We start from the raw sequence: 26,727 nt of genomic DNA on the forward strand, positions 1-26,727 counted from the left end.
CAGAAACACACAGGTGAGCTTCTCTGATCTGGATCACGCTGTTCTAAGTACTGCAGCGCCAACACCTAACGATCAGCGCAGGGACTGGCCTGTTTCTAATCACAGATGCAATAATCACGAGTGTGCCCGCCTCCTCAAGGAAGCCCCCACACTCCAGGAGCGACTCCAAACCTACTGAGTCATCTCCCCACAACGGCAGCTCCTTCCTCAGAATCTCACACTTACCTCTCGCAAACCACACATCCCACACCCACGGCACCTCATGTCACAAATAGACCCCGACCTGCGAACAATTATTCTCACTCATCCCCCTACCCACGAGGTCCAAACGGCTTCTGCTGCTGATTGTCCCAGAGGCAACCAAGCCTGTGACTGCAGCAGCTGGGCTCCACCCTGCCCTAGGGCAGAACCCTGGGGGAGGAACCAGAGACTTCTTTGGGTTACTCCAGAGGAGAGGGGGGAAGCTGGCAAACCTGCTGAGTTCATTTCAAAGGCCTGGCCCTGGCTTTACCAGCTCACCAGCCTCTGGGTCATCAAAAAGAGCCTCCAGGGGCTTGGCTGAACATCCCACGTCAACCCAAAGCAGCCTCAACAAAGCCAGGATGGGGCTGAGGACCCAGGGTCCTCTGGGAGCAAAATGGAGGCCAACCCCATGGAAATGGCCCTGCAGTGATGTCTTACTGAGAGTAGGACACTGTCACCCGTTGTGAATGCTTGATTCCTAGCCTGGGTCTCTACCCCAGGGTTGTTTCTCAGGATGGCTAGCTGCTCTGCCACCTCAGGCCCCAGCTAACTGGAATGGAAGCCCAGAGAACCTTCGCAGAGCTCAACTGGAAGACCATTTCCCGCCTCCCCTAAAACCTTGCTTCCCTCACCAGCACCCCCTTCCAGTGCCTACTGTCAGGGAGAAAGGCTGGCCTGGAGCCACGCCTATCTGCCTCCTCTCCAGCGTGCAGCTGCCTGTGGCCCTCTCCGAATGAGTATACATTGAGAAAAGTTACCCAGAAGTCTGTCTTTGGCCCTCTCTAAGGCCATTTTTCTGGGTCAAGCTTGCACTGGGTAAGAAAGCATCTTTTCTGCTCGGACCTTGCCTGAGGTTTCAGGGGGTGCAGGAATCCCTCCAGAGATCTGCAGCCAGGCCTGTTCTATGCTACTCCATCTTGGAGCCAGGAAGGCACAAATTTCGGTGGCCAAGGGAAATGACCAGGAAAAGAGAGTTAGGTAAAGAGGGGAAGAGAGGGGTACCTGGATGGCTCAGTCACTTAAGTGTCCGACTTGATCTCAACTCAGGTCTTGATCTTGGGGTTGTGATTATTTTTAAGATTTTATTTATTTATTTTACAGAGATAGCGAGAGAGGGAACACAAGCAGGGGAAGTGGGAGAGGGAGAAGCAGGCTTCCCGCCGAGCAGGGAGCCCAATGCGGGACTCAATCCCAGCACCCTGGGATCATGACCTGAGCTGAAGGCAGATGCTTAACGATGCAGCCACCAGGCGCCCCTTGGGGGTGTAATTTTAAGCCCCATTTTGTTCCATGCTGGGCATGGAGCCTATTTTAAATAAATAAATAAATAAATAAGGGGAAGGGAACCAAGGGAGGCATGGGAATATAGGTGGGGGGACCCGGCGCAGAAGGTGGTTACCTGGGTGAGGTGAGGGTTGGGGTTGAACCCACACTGGTTGCAGACCTTGCTGTGACACTGGGTGCAGGTGTTGAAGTTTGGCTGGCTGGGGGTTGACGTGAGGTCCGAGGTCTTACATATGGGACACAGCGTGCTGCTAGGAAGGGGGGCGATCTGGGGGACGGAGTAGGGTGATGTGGGGGTGCTGCCTCTGTCTGGTGACACAGAGGGGGACCGCCCTGATCTCTGCGTCCTGCTGTCTACCTGCAGCGTCCTGCGGGGGCCATCAGCCTCCTGGCCTGCTGGGCCCTGTGCCCTTGTCTCCCGGGGGCTCTCGCGGCCGGGAGCAGTAGCAGAAGCCTGCTTCGGGGTTGGGGAAGCGGCTCTCTGGCTACCCGGGGGCTCCTTGGGGTCCAGTCTCCTGGAAACGCTGAAATGACATTGAAAATGACTGCGTTAGAGACACATCTCCGAGAAGCAGCCTGCAGAGGGCTCTATCAAGTTAGGCGGCCCTGCCAAACCCCACTCCACCTCCCCTTCCTGCCCAGTGACATCCTGACGGTCACCATTTGCTGCATGCAGGTTGTGCCCCACGCTGAGCCTTGACAAGCGGCTTCCACTTGAACCCTCAGCACCAGGCCATGTGTAGGACCATGAGCTCCCCTCTTCCATCCTGATAAAGGGCAGATTCTGACTCAGTAAATCTAGGACGAGAGGCGCACTTTTAACAATCTCTAAGGTGATATCTAGACTATGGTCTGCAGACCCCATGTTGAGTACCAAGGCTCTAAACCTGTACATTAGACACACCTGGGGTGATTTTTAAATTCCTGACTCTCAGACTATATGCCCCAGACTAATGACCTCAGAACCTGTGGGGGGCAGGACCCTGGTTTAGAGCTATTGCCCTGGCAGGTCTGTTCAGGCTTGTCTTCGCCAAAGGCTGACCCCAAACAGCTGGAGATGGGTGGAGGAGGCATCCCAGGGCGTGGTTAATGCCCTCTCCACAGGGACAAAGGAACCTTCTTTCTGGCGGTTCCCCACCAGGCCCGATGCTAGAGCAAGTCCATGGAGATGGGAGAGGTGTTACTTTTCCGTTCATGCAAGGCTTGGGGGGGTGGAGTCCTAGGATCCAGCCCTTGAGGAGCTACCACGGGAGGCCCCACGTGCCCGATCCCCCATCTCCGTCCCCACCTGGCGCAGCTGCAGGGAAGCCAGCAGGGCTGAGCAGCTCAGTGAGGTAGAAAGTCAAACCGCTAGGCTGAACTCAGTCTCCTCATTTTCCTTTTCCCAATTTTCCTTTTCTAATTTGAAAGAAGCTGAGCACAAAAATCCCAAGGCAATGCTTTGGATTGCCTCCCCGAAATTCTATCCTTGCTTCAGTCTATGTTCACGGGGAGGATTCCAGCGCCCAGCAGGCAGGCTGGACCAGCCAAGAGCCATTGCGGAAGCCAGGCCACAGCGGCCTGCAAGGGGCCCGCCCTGGTGTCCCCTAACCTCCTAGGGTCTGACTGACAGGAGGATACTCAATGTCTGCTGCCCCTGAATGAAAGCCATCTGCTTGCCAACCGGTAGAACCTCCTAGAACAAGCCATTTCAGGGGGGGGGGGCCCAAAACGCCCCTGGGAAGGCCTGCTCCAAGACAGTCCGTGGTTCTTCCTCCTTTCTGAGGAACTGTGTGTGTGTGTGTGTGTGTGTGTGTGTGTGTGGCGGAGCGGTGGCAGGGAGGGGAGAGGCACACCCTTGGTCTAATAAAGACTCTTCCAGAAAAAAGAAAACACTCTTATGTGTCTGTCATACAATTCTTTCACCAACTACGAACGGCATCCATGCATCTATCCAGTCTCATGGACCCTCGACTTCCTTCTTCAGTAGAATCACCAGAGACTGAGCCCTCTGGGCCATCTTGCCACCAGCTGTAAGGCCCAGGATGTGGTAGCTGCAGCATCTCTGGGCCACACTTGGAACTTGCGCTCCAGGGCCTTCCCATAGACTAATTTCTAGGTAAAGAAAGATTGCCACTTGGTTAAATTCATAGTTCTATTTTTTATTTGAATGATTCAGGGTTGGAATTTACTTACTTACTTACTTATTTACTTATTTATTTATTTTTAAAGATTTCATTTATTTGAGAGAGAAAGAGAGAAAGCAAGAGCAGGGGGAGAGGAAGAGAGAGAAGCAGACTCCCTGATGAGCGTGGAGCCTGATGCAAGACTCCATCCCAGGACCCCCAAGACCATAACCTGAGCTGCAGTCAGATGCTTAACTGATTGAGCCACCCATGCCTGTGGCTGGAATTGAAAAGCAGCTCTTGATTGTATGTTAACTAGTACAATTAATTAAAATTTAAAAAAAAATTAAAATTAGAATTTAAAAATAATTTAATTTTAATAAATAATAAATAAATAATAAAATAATTTTAAAATAAAAATTAGAATTAAAATTTTTTTTTAAATCCTGCCCCTGAAAATTGAGAGAAACTCTCTGTACTATATCTTTGCAATTTTTCTATGAAGATCCAAATTATTCCAAAATAAGTTTATTGTAAAAACTGTAAAAAAAAAAAAAAAAATCCTGTCCCTGAAAGCTAATCAGAAGCTACTGAGAGCTCTTTCTATCACGCAGGGGGACAGAAGTCCCTTTCCCAGACTGCACGGGGTCTGCGGTCTCTTCTGAGGAACACAGCCATCCCGACTCTATGTGAGCCGCCTGACATGTGACGGACAATCTTCTGTGTACCTGATAGCATTTAAAAAAATTTTTTTTAAAGATTTTATTTATTTATTTGACAGAGAGAGAGAGCACAGGTAGGCAGAGCAGCAGGCAGGGGTGGGGGGAAGCAGTCTCCCTGCTGAGCAGAGAGCCTGATGTGAAACTCGATCCCAGGACCCCAGGACCATGACCTGAGCCGAAGGCAGACACTTAACTGACTGAGCCACCCAGGCGCCACCTGATGGCATTTTGATTCAACATTGCATCACAATGTAGTCTTTCTGGGGACAAAATTTCTGTGACAGAGACCCAGATTCAAGTTAACTTTCAACTTAGCTGTAGTGACAGTGGAGAAGCAAACAATGCCTTCTGACCCCCAAAAAAGTCTGTCCCGCGAGGGCTCCCTGCAAACCCTTCACTTCCCCGACCTCCTGGATGATTCCTCACCCCTTCTCCTTGAGCTTCGAGCTTCCAACATGCCTCTCCCTCTCTTCACTGACAGCCTGCCTGCCGTCTCACTAAGAAAGTGGGAGCCCCTGGAGGGGAAGCTGCCCGTCCCCAGTCTCTTGACATCTAACACGCAGTATTTTCCCCCACTTCTCACCTTCACAAATCCTCCCCCTTCCTTCATCATCCGTCTCCCCTCTCTATGGGATGACTTCAACTGCCATACAAACATGCTTCTCCCATCCACAAAAATAAATAAGTAAATAACTCTGACCCACTTCCGCCTTTAGCTATGGCCCCATCTCTCTGTTCCTCCCCTCCCTTCCTCTCAACCAAGCCCCACCTGGCTTCTGCACACCCTTCCATGGGAACTGCTCAGGTCACTGTCACCAGTGGCCTCCACGTTACCAATCCCACAGTTACTTCTCAGTTCCTGATCACACTTCAGCAATGGCATGTGATACAGCTGCTGAAGGCTCCCTCCTTCCTGAGATAAGTTCTCCACTTGCCTTCTGGAACACCTCCTCCACCCTCCTGGCCACACCAGTTTAAACTCTCTCCCAATCCCAGAATCCCATCCTCACATTGGAAGGACCCAGTCTTCTCTGGGTAAACACGATCCTGGATCTCAGGGTCCACCCAGACTCAAGGCTTAAAATTCCACTACCCAGTGACAATGACCAAATGTGTGTCTCTGGCCCAGACTTCTTCCCTGAACCCCTCTCTGCTCTAACTGCCCACTCTGCATCTTGATTGAGACATCATATGTCTGGGCTTCTCAAACCTGGTGTGTCCAAGCTGAGCTCTCATCTTGCCCTACACGTGCACCTCCCAGCTTGCCCTGGGAGCCGTCGTTGACCCCTTCTTCTCCCGTCCATGTCAAACATCAGTAAATCTTGTTGGCTTCAGAGTCTGGATTATCAGAGGCTACTCCCCCTACTACCCGCCCCCCGACCTCATTCAGGCCACCATCCTCTCTTTTCAGTTCTACCCAAGCTTGGGTGCTTCCACTCACCCCTCTGTGGTCTTCTCTACACGGCAGCGAGGATAATTCCTTACATACCTATGTCAGCCACTTCCCTCCTCTGTCTAAGCCCTCCAACACTTCCTTTCCTCCCAGAAGAAATGCCAAAGGCTTTACAATGGCCTTGGAAACCCCATGGGATATGACGCCTTTGGCTCTGGCCTCAACTCCTACTATTCTCTCCCTCCCTCCCTCTATTTCCCTTAGGCCAGGCCCACTCCTGCCTCTGGGCATTTGCTTCTGCTGACTCTTGCACTCTCCCCAAGTCTTTGCTCTGGTGGTGTCCTTTCAGGGACACTTTCCCTGACTGCTCTATTTAAAATGCATCTCCAGGGGCGCCTGGGTGGCTCAGTGGGTTAAAGCCTCTGCCTTCGGCTCAGGTCATGATCCCAGGGTCCTGGGATCCAGCCCCACATCGGGCTCTCTGCTAAGCAGGGAGCCTGCTTCCCCCTTTTTCTCTGCCTGCCTCTCTGCCTACTTGTGATCTCTCTCTGTCAAATAAATAAATAAAATCTGTAAAAACAAATAAATAAAATGCATCTCCAGGGGATGCCTGGGTGGCTCAGTCAGTTAAGCAACTGACTCTTGATTTCGGCTCAGGTCATGATCTCAGGGTGGTGGGATTGAGTGCTATGTTGGGCTCCACACTCAGTGGGGAGTCTGCTTGAAATTCTCTCCCTCTCTTGCCTGTGCGCCCCGCTCACGCATGCACTCTCTCTCTCTTTAAAATAAATAAATAAATCTTTAAAAAATAAAGCAAAGCAAAATTTAAAAAAATAAAATGCAGCTCTGGGAGACTTGCCTGGCTCAGTCACAAGAGCATGTGACTCTTGATCTCGGGGTCGTGAGTTCGAGCCCCACAATGGGTGTGAGATTAATTTTTAAAAAAAAATTTTAAAAATTAAATGTAGCTCTGTCCCTCCTGCGTACCTTCTGACTCATCATATAGGTACTGCTTTTGTGTCCCCTCTGTGATCCCCGCCTTAGACTGCCAGCTCAGTATGGGCAGGGCCTCTGTGCGTGATCTCCACAGCTGCATCTCAGAGCCCACCCAGCACAGCACCTGGCACGCGCTGAACACAAAACGGCTGTTTCCTGAATGGATGTGCTGTGGGCACGTCATGACTCCGCACAGCGAAACACGAAAGCGAGTTCGAGCTGAGGAAACGAGGCATGGCATGTGACTAGCGTGGCGGTTGGCCTTTCCCTGGTCCGACTTCATGCTGCAGAGAACTGCAGAAATGACAGCAGAGTCCTCCCTGGCTGCTGGGCACACCCCCAGACCCCCGACCCTGGAATGCTCTGCTGACCACAACAGGGTGACGCCAACCAAGCCCTTACCACGAGCCCCGCCATGGACCAGGCGCCCATCGCATATTAACTTCCTCATGCCTCACAGCGAAGCCACGGGCTAGGACCCATTTTGCCCATCAGGCAGACAAGGAAACTGCTACCTGGAGAATTTATATAACTTGCAAAGCCATTACGATTTATATCAAGGCCAGCGGTCCCTGTCCTTAGCCACTGTCCCACACTGCCATCCCAGGGAGCCCGCTGGAGAGGGGCGGGCAGCCCTGCAGTCTGGGCTCTTTGGATTCTCTTCTCTCCTTTTCTGAGGAGCTGTTGAAGTGGAAGAGCCCCAGGAGAAGGTCTCTGACAACTTGCTCCGCATGGCAGCCCGGGCCCACACCACACGGTCCGGAGCGGGCCTCAGTAAGCATGGGCATAGTAAGCGGAAAGATGTCTAAGCAGCCAGCTCAGAGTGGGACCAAGGGAGGACAGTGACAAGATTCGGTTGTGACCACGTCACATGGCATCTGCCCGGCAACACTGAGAGATGCACATTCGAGAAAACCACATTCGCTCCCTCATTCGGGAATGCAGTCACTGACAAACACTTGCTGGCCCCTGGCGTGCTTCCAGGCCCTGTGAAGTCTCCTAACGGTGGAAGGTGGGTCCACAGGTGTTCATTGTACTATTATCCTTTACATCTCATACATATTTTATGAGTATTTTTATATTCTTTAGAAATACCTATTCAATATTTAATTGAAATAAATTTTTTAAAAAGTGAATCAGACAGGGATCTAGTCCTCTGGGAGCCTGCAGTCTAGAGGGGAGACAGATGTGCAAACAAATCACTGCACCACAGGCCACCACGCAGCCCAGGAGAGGGGCGGAAGTCTACTGGGTCTCCTCCTTGAGGTGAAAGGGCGAGATAGGCAGAGGGGGTAAGGGCTCCGAAGCTTGACAGGGCCAGCCTGCTCGGGCTTGGGCTGTGCAGGGCAGGCCCAGCTTGTTTAAGGCCCCGCCTTCTCCAGCACCTAGGACAGCTCCCAGTAGTCACGTGTTTTCAACCGCTTGAACTACAGGCAAGCTTAGAGCTAAAAAGGGAAAGGGCCAGGGGAGAAGGGCCTCTAAGGTTTTCAAACAAGAGTGCTTTGGCTCTGTGTCAAGGAGACAGTGGAGGCAGGGAAACAGTGAGAATAAAGCAATAGCCCAAGAGACAGTCCTTGGGGTGAGAGGGAAGGAAGGCTCAGTGGGGGTATTCTGGGGATATCAAAAGGAGTGGTCCTTTTGATTGAAATGGGGGACACAGGGAGAGGAGCCAATTGGTGGCTGGAGAATGGGGCATGAAAAGGCAAAATCACAAGGTTGGGTTTGGTTTTGTTGAGGTGGGGGGTGGGTGTGAGAGACATCAAAAAATGGGTCAGAGCTTGGATTCCATTCAGGTAAGTCCAGATATTTTTATTGGGGAGAGTTAAGGGTTCAATTCGCAGGCAAGCCTCAAGGACAGAGATCACACAGAGAGGAGTGATCTAGGGAAGATTCATGGGGAGCACCAACAATTAAGGGAGCAGAAGCAATGCCAGAAACAGAGAAGTCAGAGGAAGAACAAAAAGACACAAAACCCCTTCTGGGTTGGAGAAGTTCCCAGAGGAGAAATGTTCAACCACATGCTGTGAGGAAACTCTATACCTGAAGGGTGTAATGGAAGAAAAGTCTACACCCATGAGGGTCACACCCTGTGACTGCCTAGCCCTTGCCCACCCAGACCAACTTGAGAGGGGCTAGCTCCCCACCCTGCTGAACCCAAGGATCTGCCCATGGCAGGAGATCCACGAGATCCATCTATGACACATCCCTGGACACAAGTCCCATGGGGGCCAAGGTGGTTGGGGCAGCCCCAGGCCTCCTCAGGTGGTCCTCCTTAACAGAGCTCTCCACTGGGCAGAGAAGGAGAGAGGAAGGAAAGGGGGAGGGAGGCGTCCACAGGTAGGACCCAGCCCAGCCCCACAAAAGACCTGGTTTCATAGATCTGGATTATCAACAGTGAGGCCCCATGAGGCCAGCAGTCCTCCCAAAGGCTGCTGGGGGGCACGATTCCTCAGCAAGGGCTGGGATAAGGACAGGTGAGCAAGGAGGGAAGAGGGACACTGCCAAAAAGCAGAAGAGACACAGGAGGACACGTAGGTGAGAAGGAGGGAGAGTAGGGATGTGAAGGAGTGGCTGGAAGCCAAGCAGGGAAGACTAAAAATGGCTTATCTAAGGATAGATATTTTTAAAAGATAGCCAAGAAAGGTAGAGGATGTAAAAATAGCTGAATTCCTACCAGCTTTCCTCCCTTTCAGCATTAAAGGCTATTGACTGATCAGAAATAAGTCTTGAAGCTGTTTGGCAGGGCTGGAAGTACCCCCCAGGCCATAGGTGTGTTGAAGGGGAGGGGCACAGAGCTGATTCAGGCAGCCCCCCCTGCCCCGGCCTCCTGTCCCGGGACCATGACCACCACTGGAAGAAATGATCCAGACTGCACTGGTCAGAATTGGGCTTTCCTCTGTCAGAAATCTCAGGAAAGGCACGAAGCCAACAAGTTCCACTGACCACAAGGGCGGGGTCTCCTGGGAGAGCTGTGGCTGCCCAGGGCCACAGTGCGGAGGCATCTGGAGCCACTTTGGTAGCTGCACTCTGAAAGGGCTGTTTGGGCTGCCGAGCCTGGAGGAAGGAGAAGCAGGGAGGCAGGGAGGCAGGACAGGCTCCAGAGGGAACCCCGGGCTGGTTTCCACACGGCAGCATTCTAGAGCATGCCCCCCCACAGATGAATATTTAAAAGAGAAATATTTCACACCAATCAAGGACTGTCTGTTCACCAGGAGGGCACTGAACTTGAAGAAGCTGTTTTTCTAAGTCAGAGCAGCCGGAAGAGTCCCACAGCTTCAAACAAGGTTTTGATAAACTCATGGCTGACCTTTCTCTAATAGGCAATTATGAGCCGGCAGATGCTGTGGGAGGACCCTCTACTTTCAGACCCACGCCAGGAAGGACTACTGAGCCACCCAGTAGTCCCTGTGGACTCAGGCAGAGAAGAAGTGTCGCAGAATCTTGGTTGTTTTTTGTTTTTAAGGAGTCTCCATGTCCAACATGGGCTCAAACTCACAACCCTGAGATTGAGTCATGTGCTCTACAGACGGAGACAGCCCGGTATCTCTGGGTTGCAGAATCTTGGGAATCAGGGTGCAGGTCCTGGGCCCTGGAGCAACTCTCTCACAGATGGATGGGAGAACTCAGAAAGTTTGAATTTAGAAGAAAATTCCAATGTCTACACAAGAAAACATTTCTTGACCTTCCCAGCTTTGAGACCACTGGCCTTCTGCCTTTCTGATCAGGGGTCTCTATCAATAAAACATGTTTGCCTGGCCCCAACACAGGAATATTTATCCACCAAATATGTGCACATAGATTACTGATAAAACACACCTCCCCCAAATGGAAAAGTGTGAAAGGATGAAATTGGAAATATATGTAAATGGAGTTTTCATTCCATCCTCAGTTGGCTGCCTCATCTCCCTTCCCTCCTCGGCACGTGTGCCCCAGTTTCCCCTGCCGAGGAAATGATCCATCTCCCCATCTTTAAAGGATGCTGTTGGTGGCCCAGACCCCAGATTCTTTGCTGCCCTCAGCCCTGCTCCACAGCAGGTGGACTTATGTCAGTGTCAGGAATGCCCCAGGCCACTGGGGGCTGCCCTCACCACCCTGCCCAGCCACCGATGAACCAAAAAGAGTTTGCCCGGATGACAGCATCTAGCATCCAGCATCCAGAATCCAGCACAGAGGTGAGGGTCTCCATAACACTCAGCTACTATGTTCGGAGCCTTCGATGGGACAGGAAGCCAGGACCACAGGTTCAGAGCCTCTGAGTGGCTCTCTTGCAGCCAGAGGATGCCTTGCTGGCTGGGGAGGGAAAGTACTACGCACAGGCCTCCTGGGTCATGGTCGTAGCCACCTATAGGCAGGGATCCCCCAGAGGCTGACAATGTCCCCTCCTAACATCCACCCCCTGGAAGCTGCTGCCCCACCATGAAGGTAAGGTTCCAAGACCCAAAGGACCCTAGAGAATTAGCTCCTTCCTACAAGTGGGGACAGAGCTCCATGCCGGCCCTGACAGCAGGTGTGTTCTCATGCACTCGTACATACACATACTCACACCCCTGAGCAGACAAACCCATGTGAAGGTACCCACCACCTCCACTCATCCTTTCCACTTAGAGATGTCTAGCAGTTGACCCTTCCTGGGACCAAACAACAAGGCTCAGTTGGTCCCAGGCCAGTCCATCTGGGCCGGCAGAGAACCTGCTTAAGGCAGTGAGCTGCATCTGGTCTGCTGCTGCTGCGAGTTTGGGGTGATTCACCAGGTGGGTCAGGATGGCAGAGGAGGTAGCGAGAGGGACCGGTAGGAGTGTGAGCTTCTGCCACACAGCACAGGCCAGGGGAGCTCCCAGCACAGGAGGAGAGGCCACCAGGGCTGGCCACAAGGTGGGGGCCAGGCCACAGGTGCAAGGAAAACAGGCCCTGGGGAGCTCGTTCCCCAGCCCTAGCACGCATGTGTGTCCACAGGCTGAGAGCAGCTCTCAGCACATTGTGATCTAGCCCAGCCCTTCGCCAGAATCCAGAATGAGGATGGGAAATAAGGGTAACTTTCCTCTAACCCTGTTAATTGGTAGTGACTGCACAGAGAGCTGGGTTTGAGAAAAGTCAGTGGAAAGATTGTCATCCTCTGTTAGTAAGGTCTGTCATGAACCCGGGAACAGGGCACAGAAGCACAAAGGCCATGGAATTGTCATCCATGAGGCAGAACAAAACCAGACAATTTGACGTGCCTCAGGTGATAGTCAAGCCCCTGGATTGTCTCCCTGAGAGCCAGGCCAGGCCTAGCTGGGGCCAAGTCCATCCCCACAGGAAAGGGAGCAGCGGATCCATGTAGTATTTACCTCTGACCTTCGCTTCAGTCCCATTTGCATCTCCAGCCTCTGGCTTTCCCAGAGACATAGGAACCATATGGAGGCCTCAGTCACCTGAAGCATCAAAAGCCACAGGCTCGGCATAAATGGAGGTCTCTTGTACCGTGGTGCTTGTGGCTGGTGCTGTGTGGTAGCTTGTCTGAGCACAAGTGGCAGCAGATGCTGTCCCCCTGGTCTCCAGACTCTGCTGAGGGGTTATCAGTCCTTTGGTCATAGCTTCTCCACTCCAGTGTTAAGGAGTTTCTCTCTAGAAATGTTCATTCGTTCTTTCATTGAACAAGAGCTCATAGGAACCATGTTCCCTAGTTCTTCCATATCTGAGTATATCTTTGTGGTTGTTAAACTTGACCAGCTTGGCTGGGTATAAAATTCTAGGTTCACACTTGCTTCCCCTCAGGACTTTGTAGGTAGTCCGTCCGTTTTCTAGAGGCTCCCCTCTCCATCCACCATCACTGTGGACAGCTCTGGGCAGGCCTGATCAGCTCCCCTTATAGGTATATTAACATTTGCCTCTGCAGTGCAATAGTTTCTCATTAGTTCAATAAGAAGAATGAAAAAGAAGACTCCTAATTCATCACACTTAACCAGAGGACCTCTTACAACCCAAAACAAATACCATTTTTCTCTGGCTTTCCACCTATGCAAGTTCTAAGTTCTCTAAAGCATGAACCCCTTTGTAAATCTCATTTAAAACCTTAGATTTAGGGGCTGCCTGGCTGGTTCAGTAGAGTGTGAGACTCTTGATCTCGAGGTCATGAGTTCAAACCCAATGCTGGGCATAAAAAATTACTTAAAAATAAAATCTTTAACAAATTAAAAAAATTCATAAATACCTTCAATTTCATCCCAAAGTACACATTCATAAATATTTCTGTTTGATTTCAGAAGGTACCAGACTTCTGGAAGCCCATGGGAGCCAAATTCCTCAATGGCTAATCTGGCACATTGCCAGCAGGCCCCAGCCCACTACATGAGCCTGCCACTTGAGCCCACTCACATGTCCCCAGTGAGAGACCCACCTGAGGTCTGGGAGCTCCCGATGAGCCAGTAGCTTTCCTGCATCCATACCCACCGGCTCTCCAGAGGGCCAGCCAGACACCTCCTTCATGCCACTCAAACCCAACTTCTGGTGTGGAGCCTCCCAGGTCTCCCTCCCTATGCATGTCTCCCCAAGCCTGGCCCTAGTGCAGCACTGTTTGTGAGGCACAGTTTGCTGTCCATCTTTCCACTTGGACTGAGCACCCCATGAGGGCAGGGGCTACCAGAATCTAACATGGGTCCTATCCCAGTTTGTCAGCTGGAGAAAGCAGAAGTTCTACAGGATCTTTTAACCAACTGATGAAAAATAATTTGTAATTGGACAAGATTTGTAGGAAATGACCCTGCTAAAGGCTTGAAAGTAATTTCTTCTTTTAGGTGAACTGAACAATCATATTTATACCATTCATGGTTCACAAAGATTTGGTTTAGCCGATAACCACAAGTTCCAAGGGGAAGAGATCCAAAGGTTGGGTTTTACTATGGTACATAAAGGAACTGGCTTCTTGAGCTAGAAATCAGCAAGAGGGAAGTGTTACTGTTTTCAGTGTGCTGAGGCCTTTCCCCCCACATATTTCGCAGACCTGAGGAAGAGTTCATCAGCAGGAGATTCCTGACAGAGCCAGGGGAGTTGGGGGCCCATGCTGGGAGCCAAAATGGCCAGAGGAGGGAAGAGGAGACTGGCAGGCAGCCAGACCAGAGTCCCCACCCAAAGCTAAGCCCCAGGTCAGCAGTTCCTTGACGGGCTCTCCTCATCACCTCCCAGGCTTTCCTGAGGACCTGACCGGGAACATCAGAGGAGAAAAAGGGCCCAACCTTAGGGACCCATCCCTTCGGAGAGCATAAAGACTGAACCCAGGGCCCTGAAACTTGTCTGGGCAAATCACAGTATATCCCTGCACCAAGACCTACATTATGCACAGATTTACATTTTAAGGAATTTCCTGCCTTTTCCAGCCCATGATGACTGGGGCATGGTTCAGGAGTGCCTCCAGGCCAGACACATACCCCCAAGGACTCTCTTCCCTGACTCAGCTTTCTGAGGGGACACAGGGCCACATAGGAAGATTCTTAGTCCCTTCTCCACAGGGTTTTCAAAAGCCTTGGCCTCAGTGCTGGCCTTCTATTCACATTTACCAAGACAGAAGACCCCTCCCTGTCTTCTGGAAGAGCCATGGCCACCAAGTGTGGCCCAGGAGTTCTGATCCAGCCCAAGCCACTGAGGCTTCTGCTCCCCACCCAGCCCCAGGCTTACGGACACTTGCTTTAGGACCCCACATGGGGGCAACTTCGAGCTGTGACGTGTCCCAGTTTTCTGGTTCAGGGGCAGTGCTCCTAAAGCTAGGAAGCTCTAATCAGGAGTCAGAAGTCATTACATAAAATTGAGCCAGCTTTTCCCAGCTTCTAGCTCCTGCAAATTCTACTACTACGGCCTTTTACCAAGGGGACCGTGTTGTGCTTGTCAGTTCTCTTCCAAAATCTGCTGAAACCAGGAAGTCGAGATAGTTAAGAGAAAACCACAAGTCTTTGTGACTGTGGAGGCCACAGGCTCTACTCTCCCATGCCAAGTCCAATAGGGCAGTAGCCAGAAAATTCCATAAGTTCCCGCCCAGTCTTCAGACCCAGGGCCGAGGGCTTAGCGCTCAGCCTGCCCTTGGAAGCTGCCAGAACATAGCCTCATCCCACAAAGACCGCCAAGGGCCTACTTTACATGCTGCCCTGCTCCAAGCACAGGAAGATAGGGGCCCACAGTGCAGTCAGCAAGCTAACCCAGTCCCGGCATCATTAATACATGAATTGGGTGACCACCTGCTGGGCCCAGGGTGTTCTGCTGGACCATGGAAGCATCCCAGTGTATGAGGCTTCCCTGATCCTGCTTCTCTAGATTTACAGGGAAACCCACCTGGCTGAGACCTCTTGACTCCTTTCTCTTGGGAAGCAAGGGTTCCCAAAGAACACTTTGGGTACCCAAAGACTATGTCTGTCGTGTATTTTGGGAAAAAAAAGAAGTACCCAAGTAATGTCTACTCACTCCATGTTAAAAACAAAAAACAAAACAAAAAAACCCTCCCTGTCCAGAAATCAGAACTGCTATTTTTTTATTTAAAAATTTTAAAAACATTTTTTTTTACTAGCAATACCTTTCTTGCTTTCTATTTTTCTATATAGAATAAGGAAAAACGTATCGGTAAAAGGAAGGTAAAAGAAAATCGGATGGGGGAGTCAACTGCGGCGCTTAGTTTCAGCCCTGAGTAAATCCATACAAGAGGTCCACCACCCCGCCCATCTCCCAGGGCCACCATGCTGGCACTCATCCTTCTGTCATTTGTCCCCCCAGCCTGGGGCACTGTGCTAGCTCTTGGGCAGGGTTATTCCAATGGCTAAAGAATCCTGCCTTCGGACAAAGGGCTGGCCACACTGGCGTGGAGCCAAGCAGAGCTTAGCATTAGACAGAACAGGTTATAATGTGAGAAGGAAGCCCTCTGAACAGCGCAGCAGCAATTTCAAACTTGTTACAAATAAAAGAATCTCAAAGCAGCCTTCTCACACATAAACCTCCATGTAGCGTACATAAATAATTAGAACTTAATGTGCAGGTATGTGGTGCGGAGGGGTGGGTGGAGAGGCCTCAAGGGCCCCCAGGAAGAGAAATGAATGTGGACTGCCGGTCAGAGAGAACCATGGAGGAAGACAGGGGAGAGGGGAGAGTTCCAGAAAAAAAGCCGGCAGCCAGGCCTTTCCTCCACGCACAGTCACCACGGGGTCCTTGGAGGCCAGCATAGGGCTGGCACAGGGCAGGCTCAGCGGATGTTTGTGGACTGAATGACCGATGAGCAGAGATGAACGATCAGGGAACAGGTGGGTCCTCCGTGGCAGTGATGGCGGGCACACCGGCCATGGGAGAGAGAGGATGTGTTGCCACAGTCCTGGGGCTTACAGACTTCTCGGGCTGATGAGAGACAGTCTGGGGGCAGGTGGGGAGAAAGGGTCGGAAGCCTGGGAGAGACACACAGCCCAGGCTCAGGCCCAGCTCCGGAGTCTTGTTCAGAAAGCCCAATGGAACGCAGCTTGGCTGCTCTGTGGGCCTGCACAGCGACAGCCCCAGAGGCTCACGCAGGCCACAGCAAGCTAAGTGCCTACACCTTCCTGCCCGGTGAGGGGGAACCATCACCAGTGCCACCCCCACCACCACGGAGATGGGTGACTGTGCTGCCGGCTGTCCATTAAACCAAGGACACGCTGGCCCTCTTGCCTTCAAAGCCCTCTACCACGGGGTCTTTCCTACCTCTGCGCCTTCCTTTTCCTCACTGCTTTCAGGCAGGGAGTCCAGGGCTCCTCACCTGACTGGGACCCCTCCCAGCTTGTGCTCGGCTCTCTTTCTAGAAAGGCCCTGTCCTTAATCCCAATTCAACCTTCAAAACCCAGCTCAAGCACTTTGCCCTCTACAGGGGCTTCCCCAGAGTGCCCAGTCCTGGAAATGTGCTGTGTTTCCTTGCAGGCTCCTCCAGTCTCAGGCAGGACTGCTCCTGTGGGCCCCTCTCTGGTCTGGTCTCACCTCCTCCCCTCATGGAGGGCAGTGCAAGGCCAATCTTTGCTGAATGCCATCCTTTATAGGGCTTGTGCAAGAAAATCAGAAGGACAAAGAATGGCATCTTGAGACGGTAAGTGAGACTCAAGATTCCAGCAGGAAAAAACACACCCTCCTCCAAATAATTCCCACTGTGACATTAAAGGACATTTTAAAAAGAAAGCCATCCAGCACCCTTCCAGCCTTCAACATCGCCACGTCTGTTGTCCTACCTGACCTGTCAGCCCGGTTACAGAAAAATGTATGAGGATGGTGGCTCATTTTCTGTTTTTGCCAACTCCGCAATCTTTCCCTGCAGTTTTGCTCACCTTTCACTTCTGAGGCGTCTAACTCATGAGAAATCTATTACCTACCTGAGGCACTTTGGCTCCTGCCTCTCGCCCTCCCTTCTACTGTGAGGACCCAGGAGGTGCTGGGGGTGCATTTCCAGATCCCTCTTGTGGGAGATTCACCACCCCTCAGGGAGCTTGCCTCCTACTGGTAGAGATTCTCCAGTAAGGTGAGAGACTGGAGGGCTTCCTGCAGGAGGTGTCCCCATGCCTCCGCACCCCACCTTCCCATTCTCTCCTGCTGGCTCAAGGGCAGATCCTCATGCCCCCCCTCACTGCTCAGTCTGCTCTCTCTCATGAGGCCCCAGGGCCTAGCCTAAAGTCCAAACCCCCATCCAAGGAGATAAGACCTTTGGCTCAGAGAGGCTCCCCCTCTGGCTGACCACCAGGAGCTCCCTCCCCTATTCTTTTTAAAATTTTTTTAGAGATTTTTATTTATTTATTTGAGAGAGAGAGAATGAGCGAGGGCTGGGAGGGAGGTAGAGAGAGAAGCAGACTCCCCACTGAGCAGGGAACCCAACACGGGGCTTGATCCCAGGACCTGGAGATCACCACCTGAGCCGAAGGCAGATGTTGAACCAATCGAGCCACCCAGGTGCCCCTTTCCTGTTCTCTTCCCTTGCCCAGGGCTCTGTGTCTGGGCAGCAGAGGCGGAGGGATGACTTTGTTCCTACCTGACACATTTTCACATGTTGAAAGCATTAAACTCAGCTACTTGGGCTTCAAACCCATCAAGATAGATGTTCTCACAAGGAAAATACTGCCATGGGTCTGAGAGTGGTGATGATGACCCAAGAAAAAAGCACGATGAGGTGTGGGTGAGCGTGGCTTACACAAGCGTGCTCGTGTGTGTGTGTAGGACTATGTGTGCTCCAGTCTGTGCGTGTGCTCGTGTGAGCATGTGTGAGTGCCTGTGACCACTCTCTTCATGGCACACAGCGACCCACTGAGTAACGAGGAAGACACTGTCAAGGAGGCCAGCTGCCAGGGAGAAGGGCAAATGTGGAGGGACTAGCCCAGCCCTGAGTCACCAGGCCCAGAATGAGCCAACAGAAGGGCCAGGGTCACCCCAGCCTGAGGGAGAGCAGTGCCAGGGGCACAGTAGGCACCGAGAAAAACATTAGCCCTTCCTTCCTTCCTTCCTTCCTCCCCTGGCTTGACAGCAAGCGGCGTGGGCAGGAAGCCTGGCATTTTGATGCCAAAGTCTTTAGGGAAGTGGGAAGTAATAGAAGTCCAACCAGCAATGCTGAGGGACAGAAAGTGGTAGAACCATATGGCCTGTGGCTGACAGAGCAGCAAAGACCAGGGTCCGAGGGGTGGGCTCTGGTAGTAGACCCCAAAGCCCCTGGTTAGGGGGAACAAGCAAGTGAGTATGGCTCTGGACAGTCTGTTGAGGGGCGAGGGCAAAACTATGCTCAGACATAGCCGGGCTCTCACCTGGCAGAAGGTAGAGGGAATGTCTGGGGAAGGTTCTAGGGGTCTGGGGTAGTTTGGAGCCCCAGAGGACCAGGGTGGGGTGCCTGGGATAGAGGATATGGTGAACACAAACCCCAATGCAAGAGGGAGAGACGGAAGGGATTAGAGCTCCAACGGCAGCCAGAATAGCACAAGTGGGAGGCTTCTGGGAACAGCAGATCCTCACCAAAAGCCACAGGGCGCCGGGCAGCAGACTGCGGTGTAGACATGGGTTACCTAGCGGTGAGCAAGGCCGACTAGGCTCCTCAGTTCACAGAACTTGCCTTCTGGTACAGGAGACAAAGACCAAGACAAATAGGTAGATCTGATTTGTTCAGACTATAGTAAGTGCTTAGAACAGTATGAACAAGGAAGAAGAAAGATGACCCTGGTGAGTTGGGGGCCACCTCTGGACTGGGGCCACCTGAGCAGAGCCATGCAAGATCCTGGAGGGCTCAGCCCAGGGAAGGCGTCCCAAGGGAGAAATGTCAGGGGCTTAGGCTTTCCTGCCAGAGCAAGCATTGCAGGCAGGGAGCAGCTGGCCAGCGGCTGTGGCTAGAGGGGTAATGGGGGAGGGTGGAGAGGGATGTGTAGGAGTAGGTTGGGGAACACTGGGACGTGGGAGCAGACCCTGCTTCCAGACTTCTTCCTAAACCTTGGCATCAGATCTCAATGTTCATTCACGTGTCTTTGCTCTGACTGTGAACCAGTCTGCCAAGACTCAAGAATCCCTGCGTTATTCACAACGACCCAAGGAGGAAGGGACCCAAATGTCCAAGAGAGGAAATGCCAGCAGATGAAAAAAATCAACAAAATACGGCACATACGCACAATGGAATATTATTCAGCCTTCAAAAGAAATGCTCTTGACACCTGCTACAGTTTGGATGAACCCTGAGCACACTATGCTAAGTGAAATGTCAGGTAAAAAAGGACAAACTTTCAATGATTCTGCTTATAGGAGGGACCTAGACGAGGCAGACTCATAGAGACGGAAAGCGGAACAGTGGTTGCCGGGGGCTGCGGAGGAGGAACAGGGAGCTGGTTTAACGGGCATGGTTTCAGTTTGGGCTGATGAGAAGGTTCTGGAGATGGAAGGTGGAGCTAGTTGCACAACGGTGTGAATGTGCTTATTGCTGGTGAACTGTCCACTCACTCATGACGAAAATGGCAAATTTTAGGTGATGTATAGTTTGCCTCCATAAACAAAACAAAAGGCATGAGGTGCCACATGGTACAATGCAGATGAACCTGGAAAGCCTTATGCTAAGAGAAGGATGCCAGACACTAAAGGACAAACGTTGTGTGAGTTCGTTTGAATAAAATATCCAGAGTAAGTAAACGGATGGAGACAGAAAGCAGACTAGGGGTTGCCTGGGGCTGAGGGCAGGAACAAATGGGAAGCAGCCGCTTCATGGGTACAGGATTTTCTTCGGGGGTGATGAAAATATTTTGGAACTAGTAGAGGCGGTGGTTGAACAAGACTGTGAAGGAACTAAATATCACGGAGTTGCACACTTTAAAATGGTTAATTTTATGTTATGGGAATTGCACTTCAACAAGGAAAGAGCAGGGCGGGGGAGGGTGGGTGAGGAAACTCCCCGAATGAAATCAGAGCTCACTTCTCCTGGAGTCTTCACCGTCCTGCTCTCCTCCCACCCTCTAGCCAGCCTCCCAGGTACCCCTGTGATGCTTCTAGTTCCGCCAGTGACTATTTATCTGGCCCTTTTTCCCCAAGTTAAATCACTTCCAATTTGCTTCCCTTCTAAATGAACTTCATTCATTGGTCTTTTACTGATCTGTGGGACAGTGGCTGGAAGATCCTAAATGCTCAAAAGATATCCTACTTCCTCTCTGGAAGTTGTTACACAAACTGGACAGAGACCCAGAGCTTATAAAGGTCCAGGTGCAAAAATACAAAAGATAGAGACACCTGGGGATTCGTGGCAGAACCACTTGTAACGGTAAAACCCAGAAAACAGCCCCAATGTCCTGGGTTTGCGTTGGTTGAATAAAACTGTGCTCCAGCCACAATAACAGAATCTTCATAGCTGTGGGAAGGAAGGCATCTACGGACTGCTCCAGGATGGTCCCCAGGATCGCTGTCAGGGAAACCAAGTCAGGGGCAGAACTGTTAAGCCTAGAATTTCTTATTGTGCCAAAATAAAGGAAGCTACAGCAAATGGGGGAGGCTGGTGTAGGCCTAGTCAGAGGCTAGTGGTCCAAACCAACCCACAGGGTCAGAGCAAGGTGCTGCTGGTGGCTGGGAAGGAGAAGCTGCCTCATGGATGTCCCAGAAAAGGGAAACCTCCAACCCCAAATGCAGTGATCTGTCTCCCTGGGCCTTCAGAGCTACTGGCATTGTGGCAGGGAACAGCTTCTGGGCCATCTCCTGCCACGGAGCAGGATCCACTCAGCATGTTTCCCACATGGGGGCCCTCTTGGACATGGCTCTGCTCCCTTGCTAATTGGGTAACCTTGTCATAATCTGACAGGCCTATGTCCCCAACGCGGAGGGTGGCACCTAGAGGGGCAACTCCTGCGATCTACCCTGTGGGGTGTGGAGGCTGAAGGAGGAGCTGGCAATGCTGTGGCATTGGCTCACTGGGCCACACAGCCTCCTGGACTGGTCCCACAGGAGGAGGAGTCCCCAGAGGCCCCACACTGGCCAAGTGGCCCAGCCCCAAGAGGGGGAGATGGGAGTAAGTGGTGGAGGCCAGAGCGCTTCCTGGGACAGCTCAGAGAACGGTGTCTCAGTGTCTGGGCCTAAGAGCAGAACAGGAAAGCAGTGGAGCGCCCCCCACTCGGCCCCCAGAGTCCCCAGGCCCGTGGTTCCTGGAGGAGCCAGCTGGGAGGAGCACGACTGGCTGAGCACAGCCCCTCCTCAGGGGTGGGGAAGGCCAGGCGCCAGCAGCCCGCTGAGAGGCGCGTATGTGAGCGGCCAAGTGGGTCAGGCCGATCTGCTGACGGAGCACGAGGCTCCTCCACCCGCCAAGCTACCGGCCCTCTGCAGGGAGCTGCGTGGGATGGGCCGAATCTCCGCATCTCCATGCTGTGCCCCTGATCCAGCACACCTCTGCTTTCACTCCACGTCACGGCCCATCAGCATTCCGGCAAGAGGACAGCGCCTCTTAGAAGGAAGTGGGCCTGACGGGAGGGGAGGGTGGGGTGGGGGCAAGCACACTGGCCCTTTCCAGCACACCCCAGCCCCTTTACCCTCATTGTTTCAGTGAACCCTCACCACAGCTCCACAGAGGAGGCCCAGGCAAGGAAGCCACGATGTAAAGAAAGTAAGTCATGGGCGTAAAACTCAGCTGTGGCACCTATGTCTCTCTTTGCCCAAAGCTGCCCCAGTCCCTGTAGAATTTCACACTCCCCTGACCGCTCCAGACCTGAGGCATGGCCACCTGTCCTCAGAGAGCCAATTAGGTCAGAATGAGTTGTCTTCTTGTCCCCGGGACACAGAGGAGAGCATCAGGGCTCAGCAGGCCGGGAGACCCTGAGGAAACCATCCCCATGTAGAAGCTCCCCTTTCTGACACCTAGGGGGTAAAATCAAGGGCACACCAAGGAAAGCACTGACAGAGGTGGGTGGACAAGGAGCCTTTGGCACCTGCCCTCCACCCCCTCTCACCCGAAAGTAGTGCTAACTGCTGGGATCTCAAGTTGACAAGCTCTCAGGAAACAGGGTCCACTTCCCCATATCTTTACTTGGTGAGGCTTGTGTCTGCTAGGCAGGGCCAATCATGGTGAGCTCCTAGAACACTAAGTTCTCCTGCTTCCCTTATAACTCAGTCACATAGAACAAAACTGGAGACCACGCAAAGGCAACAGATGGAGTCCTCTCTATTTCAGCCAAATGCTGTGACTCATTTCAACAAATCCCACAGTTTTCAGAAATCTAATAACTCCCTCCTATTGAAAAAATAAAAGAATATATTCTTTAGAAGAAAACCATACTAGTGATACATACAAAAAAAGACTGAAACAGTGTTCTGGTGTCATCCAGAGACTTGATATAAACCAGGCTACATTGGGATTCAGCCTCCACTCTGAAAGAGATGCCATGGAGGGACTTCAGGGAGGAAAATGATTATCAAGGGAAATCTGCTTCAGGCACTACCACCAGACCCTTGGGCTCTGTTTGCCAGCTCTAAACTTGGCTTCACCCTCAAACTTTTTAGCCAAGACACAAAGCCAAAGATACCACTGGAAGAGGTGTTACCCTCAGCAGTCCAACCTCAAAGAAACCTTGCTCTTATTGAAAAATCTCTCTAGACTTCTGTTCACTCACACATCTCATGAGGTCTTGGAAAGAAAAGCAGAGCTGAGCCCATTGGAGACTGCTGTGCTAGGAGTACAAGTAAGGACCTCCTTAACTTCTGTAGAACCTTCGGGGAGAAGGTCTCAGGGGCGATGTCAGGCAGCATCAATGATTGCTACCTGCACTGCAGACCATCTCTGTTCTTCCAATTTTTCTGGCCATATTTCCAGGCCACCCTCCCTCACTCTTTCTGGAGCCCAGGGCCCTTACTACTTACCTTCCTCTTGGAAAACCCACTCTTCTGTCTGCTCCCTTAGAGGGGTTTCTCCCATACAGAGTTGGGATCTGCCATTGGTCACTGACTATATCACAAGGGCTAAGGAAAAAAGGACTGTGGCTTTCTTTTCCTGCCTTGACCAAGTCTTGAAGATGGCTCATCTACTCTTTTCTCATTCCCTGTGGATCATTCCTCTGTCTCAGATCCATGTTCAAAAATTTCTATCACTGGCTCCAAGATGGCACTCCGGAAGGCCTCCACTCATTTCTCAGGGCTCCAGGCTCCCCTCCTCTATGTGTGTCACATACAGTGGCCAGAAGAATTTTCCCAACAAACCTCAGCATCCTTCAACAGTCCCTGAGTTGCCTTTAGGCTCAAGTTCAAATCCCACCTGCCATTCTCAAGCCCTCTAGCCTCTAGTCTCACTGCCCCAGGTAACCTGAGGTCTAGAGACCTCTTGGCCCAGCCCTGCCTCTCACTACTGGTAGTCAACACAGAACTGCAAGTTCTAGCTGCTGCAACAAGGCAGGTGAAAGGAATAAAGGGTGTACAGATTGGAAAGGAAGAAATAAAATTGTATATATTTGCAGATGATATGATTGTCTGTATAGAAAATCCCAAAGAATCTACCAAAACAGTCACAGAACTTGAGTTTAACAAATTTACAGGATATAAAATAAACACATAAAAATCAATCACATTTCTATATACTAAAAATGAACATGAAGAAATCAAAACTAGGGGTGCCTGGCTGGCTCAATCAGTAGATCATGTGACTCTTTTTTTTAAAGATTTATTTATTTATTTGAAAAAGAGAGAGAGAGTGGGGAGAAGCAGAAGGAGAGGGAGAGAGAAAATTTAGCAAGCTCCCTGCTGCACACAAAGCCTGACATCAGGCTTGATCTCACAAGCTCATAAGCTCATGAGCTGAGACGAAATCAAGAGGCAGACACTCAACTAACTGTGCCACCCAGGGACCCCAAGCATGTGACTCTTGAACTTAGGGTTGTGAGTTAAAACCTCATGTTGGGCACAGAGCTTACCTTATAAAAAATAAAAAGTGAAAGCACATTATCATTGAGGGGCACCTGGGTGGCTTAGTCAATTATGAGTAAGACTCTTGATTTCGGCTCTGGTTATGGTCTCAGGATTGTGAGATACAGCCCCATGTGGGGCTCCGCACTGGGTGTGGAGCCTGCTTAACATTCTCTCTCTCCCTCTCTCCCTCTGTCCCTTTTCCCCACCCCTGCTCACTCTCTCTCTCTCTCAAAACAAAAACAAAAGCAAAAACAAAAACAAAAACAACCACCACCTTGGCCTAAGCCTCATACGTTATATAAAAATTAACTCACAAATGGGCGCCTGGGTGGCTCAGTGGGTTAAAGCCTCTGCCTTCGGCTCAGGTCATGATCCCAGGGTCCTGGGATCGAGCCCCGCATTGGGCTTTCTGCTCAGTGCAGAGCCTGCTTCTCTCTCTCTCTCTCTCTCTCTCTCTGCCTGCCTCTCTGCCTACTTGCATTCTCTGTCAAATAATAAATAAAATCTTTTTTAAAAATTAACTCACAATAAATAACAGACTTACATGTCTGGAAAGTCTTTGGAATCAAATCCTTGGACTTGATTCTATAGGATCCATCTTAGGAGAGGTTAATAAAGTTTTGCTTTGTTAAAGCCCATATGAAGAGAATGAAAAAGGATGAAATACAGAGTAGGAGAAAGGATATGAAATCACATAAGCCAATAAAGGACTGGTATCTAAAATATATGAAGAACTCTCAAAACTCAAGAGAAAGAAAAAACAATTAGAAAATGGACAAAAGATGTGAATAGACACTATACCAAAGAGGACATACAAATGGCAAATAAGCACATGAAAAGATGCCCAGTATCATTATCCACTAGGGAAATGCAAACTAAAACCACAGTGAAAATCAGAATAACTAAAATAAAAAATAATGCCGATACCATATGCTGGCAAGGATGCAAAGAAACTGGATCACTCATACATTGTTGGTGGAAATGTAAGTGGTATAGCTGCTGAAAAATAATTAGGCAGTTTCTTTAGAAACTAAGCCTGTGAGACACGTGGGTGGCTCAGTCAGTTAACCACCCCACTTGGTTTCGGCTCAGGTCATGATCCCAGAGTCGTGTGATCGAGCCCTGTGTCCGCTCCGCACTCAGCAAAGCATCTGCTTCAAGATCTTCTCTTTCCGCCCCTCCTCCCTCTGGCGTACACCTGTGTACATGCACATGCTCTCCTTTTCTCTCATTCTAAAAATAAATAAATAAATCTAAAAAAAAAAACCTAAGCATGCAACCATCACATGACCCAGCAATTGTATCCCTGGCCATTTATCCCCTAGAAATGAAGACTTATGTTCACATAAAAAACCTGTGCATGAATGTTCATAAAAGCTTTATTTGTAATAGATCAAAACTGGAGTCATTCCAGACGTCCTTCAACAGTGAACAGTTAAACAAGATGTGGCACATACAGACCACGAAATACTATTCAGCAATAAAAAGGAACGAACTATTAATAGGACTAAAACTTGGTTAAGTCCCTAGGGAATTAGGGTGAGGGGGGAAAAAAGCCAACCCCAAAAGTTTACATACTGATTGATTCCACTTATGTAACGTTTTTGAAATGACAAATTTTTGTAAATGGGGACAGATTGGTGGTTGTCAGGGATTAGTGATGAAGGGAAGGAAAGGCGCAGGAAGGAGGTAGACACAGTCATAAAGGACAATGCAAGAGACCCCTGTGGCTGGAACTGTTCAGAATCTTGACGGTGGCACTTGAGGCACAAATCTACACAGGCGATGAAACCGTATACTACTTAATAAGCTCCCAGACAGGGGTGCCTGGGTGGCTCAATGGGTTAAGCATCTTTTGGCTCAGGTCACGATCCCAAGGTCCTGGAATCGAGCCCCGCATTGGGCTCCCTGCTTGGCCAGGAGCCTGCTTCTCCCTCTTCCTCTGCCTGCCACTCCCCCTGCTTGTGTGCTCTCTCTCTGACATATAAATAAATAAAATCTTGAAAAAAATGGGGCGCCTGGGTGGCCCAGTGGGTTAAGCCGCTGCCTTCGGCTCAGGTCATGATCCCAGGTCCTGGGTTCGAGCCCCACATCGGGCTTTCTGCTCAGCAGGGAGCCTGCTTCCTCCTCTCTCTCTGTCTGCTTCTCTGCCTACTTGTGATTTCTCTCTGTCAAATAAATAAATAAAATCTTAAAAAAAAAAAAAAGAAAAGAAAAAAAAATAAGCGCGCACCCAGGAGTACAAGTAAAACTGGGGATATCTAAATAAGATTGGTATGGATTGTATGAATGTCATTATTTTCATTGTGATACTATACTATCATTTTGCAAAATGTTACCACGGGGAAAAACTAGGAAAACTGTGAAAGGATTTGTTACAACTGCGTGTGACTCTACAATAGTCTTAATTAAAAAAAAAATTGAATAGGTCTCAAAGTATTCTACTCCATTAACTTGCCATTTTTAAAAACTGTGACTAAAAAAATGTGTTGATATTTTTATAATTTTATAATATGACTATATTACTCTGTCTTTGGTTCTCAACCTTATCAGGGCCAACTTTTTTTTTTTTTTTTTTTTTTTGAGAAAGAGAGAGCACAAGCATGACAGAAGGATAGGGAAAGAGAAAACCTCAAGC

The 26,727-nt window shown here is 50.6% G+C and overlaps 1 protein-coding gene across 3 annotated transcripts in view; it reads right to left on the bottom strand.

Annotated features, from left to right (window-relative positions):
* The window catches only part of BSN (bassoon presynaptic cytomatrix protein), a 94,995-nt gene that overhangs the window by 41,264 nt on the left and 27,004 nt on the right, over positions 1–26,727 (bottom strand). For 2 of the 3 annotated variants that reach the window (XM_047693974.1, XM_047693969.1), the window contains exon 2: positions 1,643–2,051. In XM_047693974.1, the coding sequence (XP_047549930.1) occupies positions 1,643–2,051 (409 nt within the window). The remainder of the gene's footprint in view (positions 1–1,642; positions 2,052–26,727) is intronic. The other variant, XM_047693980.1, reaches the window with a different exon arrangement.

The sequence above is a fragment of the Lutra lutra genome, chromosome 1, assembly GCF_902655055.1.
Source record: "Lutra lutra chromosome 1, mLutLut1.2, whole genome shotgun sequence".
Taxonomy (NCBI): Eukaryota; Metazoa; Chordata; class Mammalia; order Carnivora; family Mustelidae; genus Lutra; species Lutra lutra.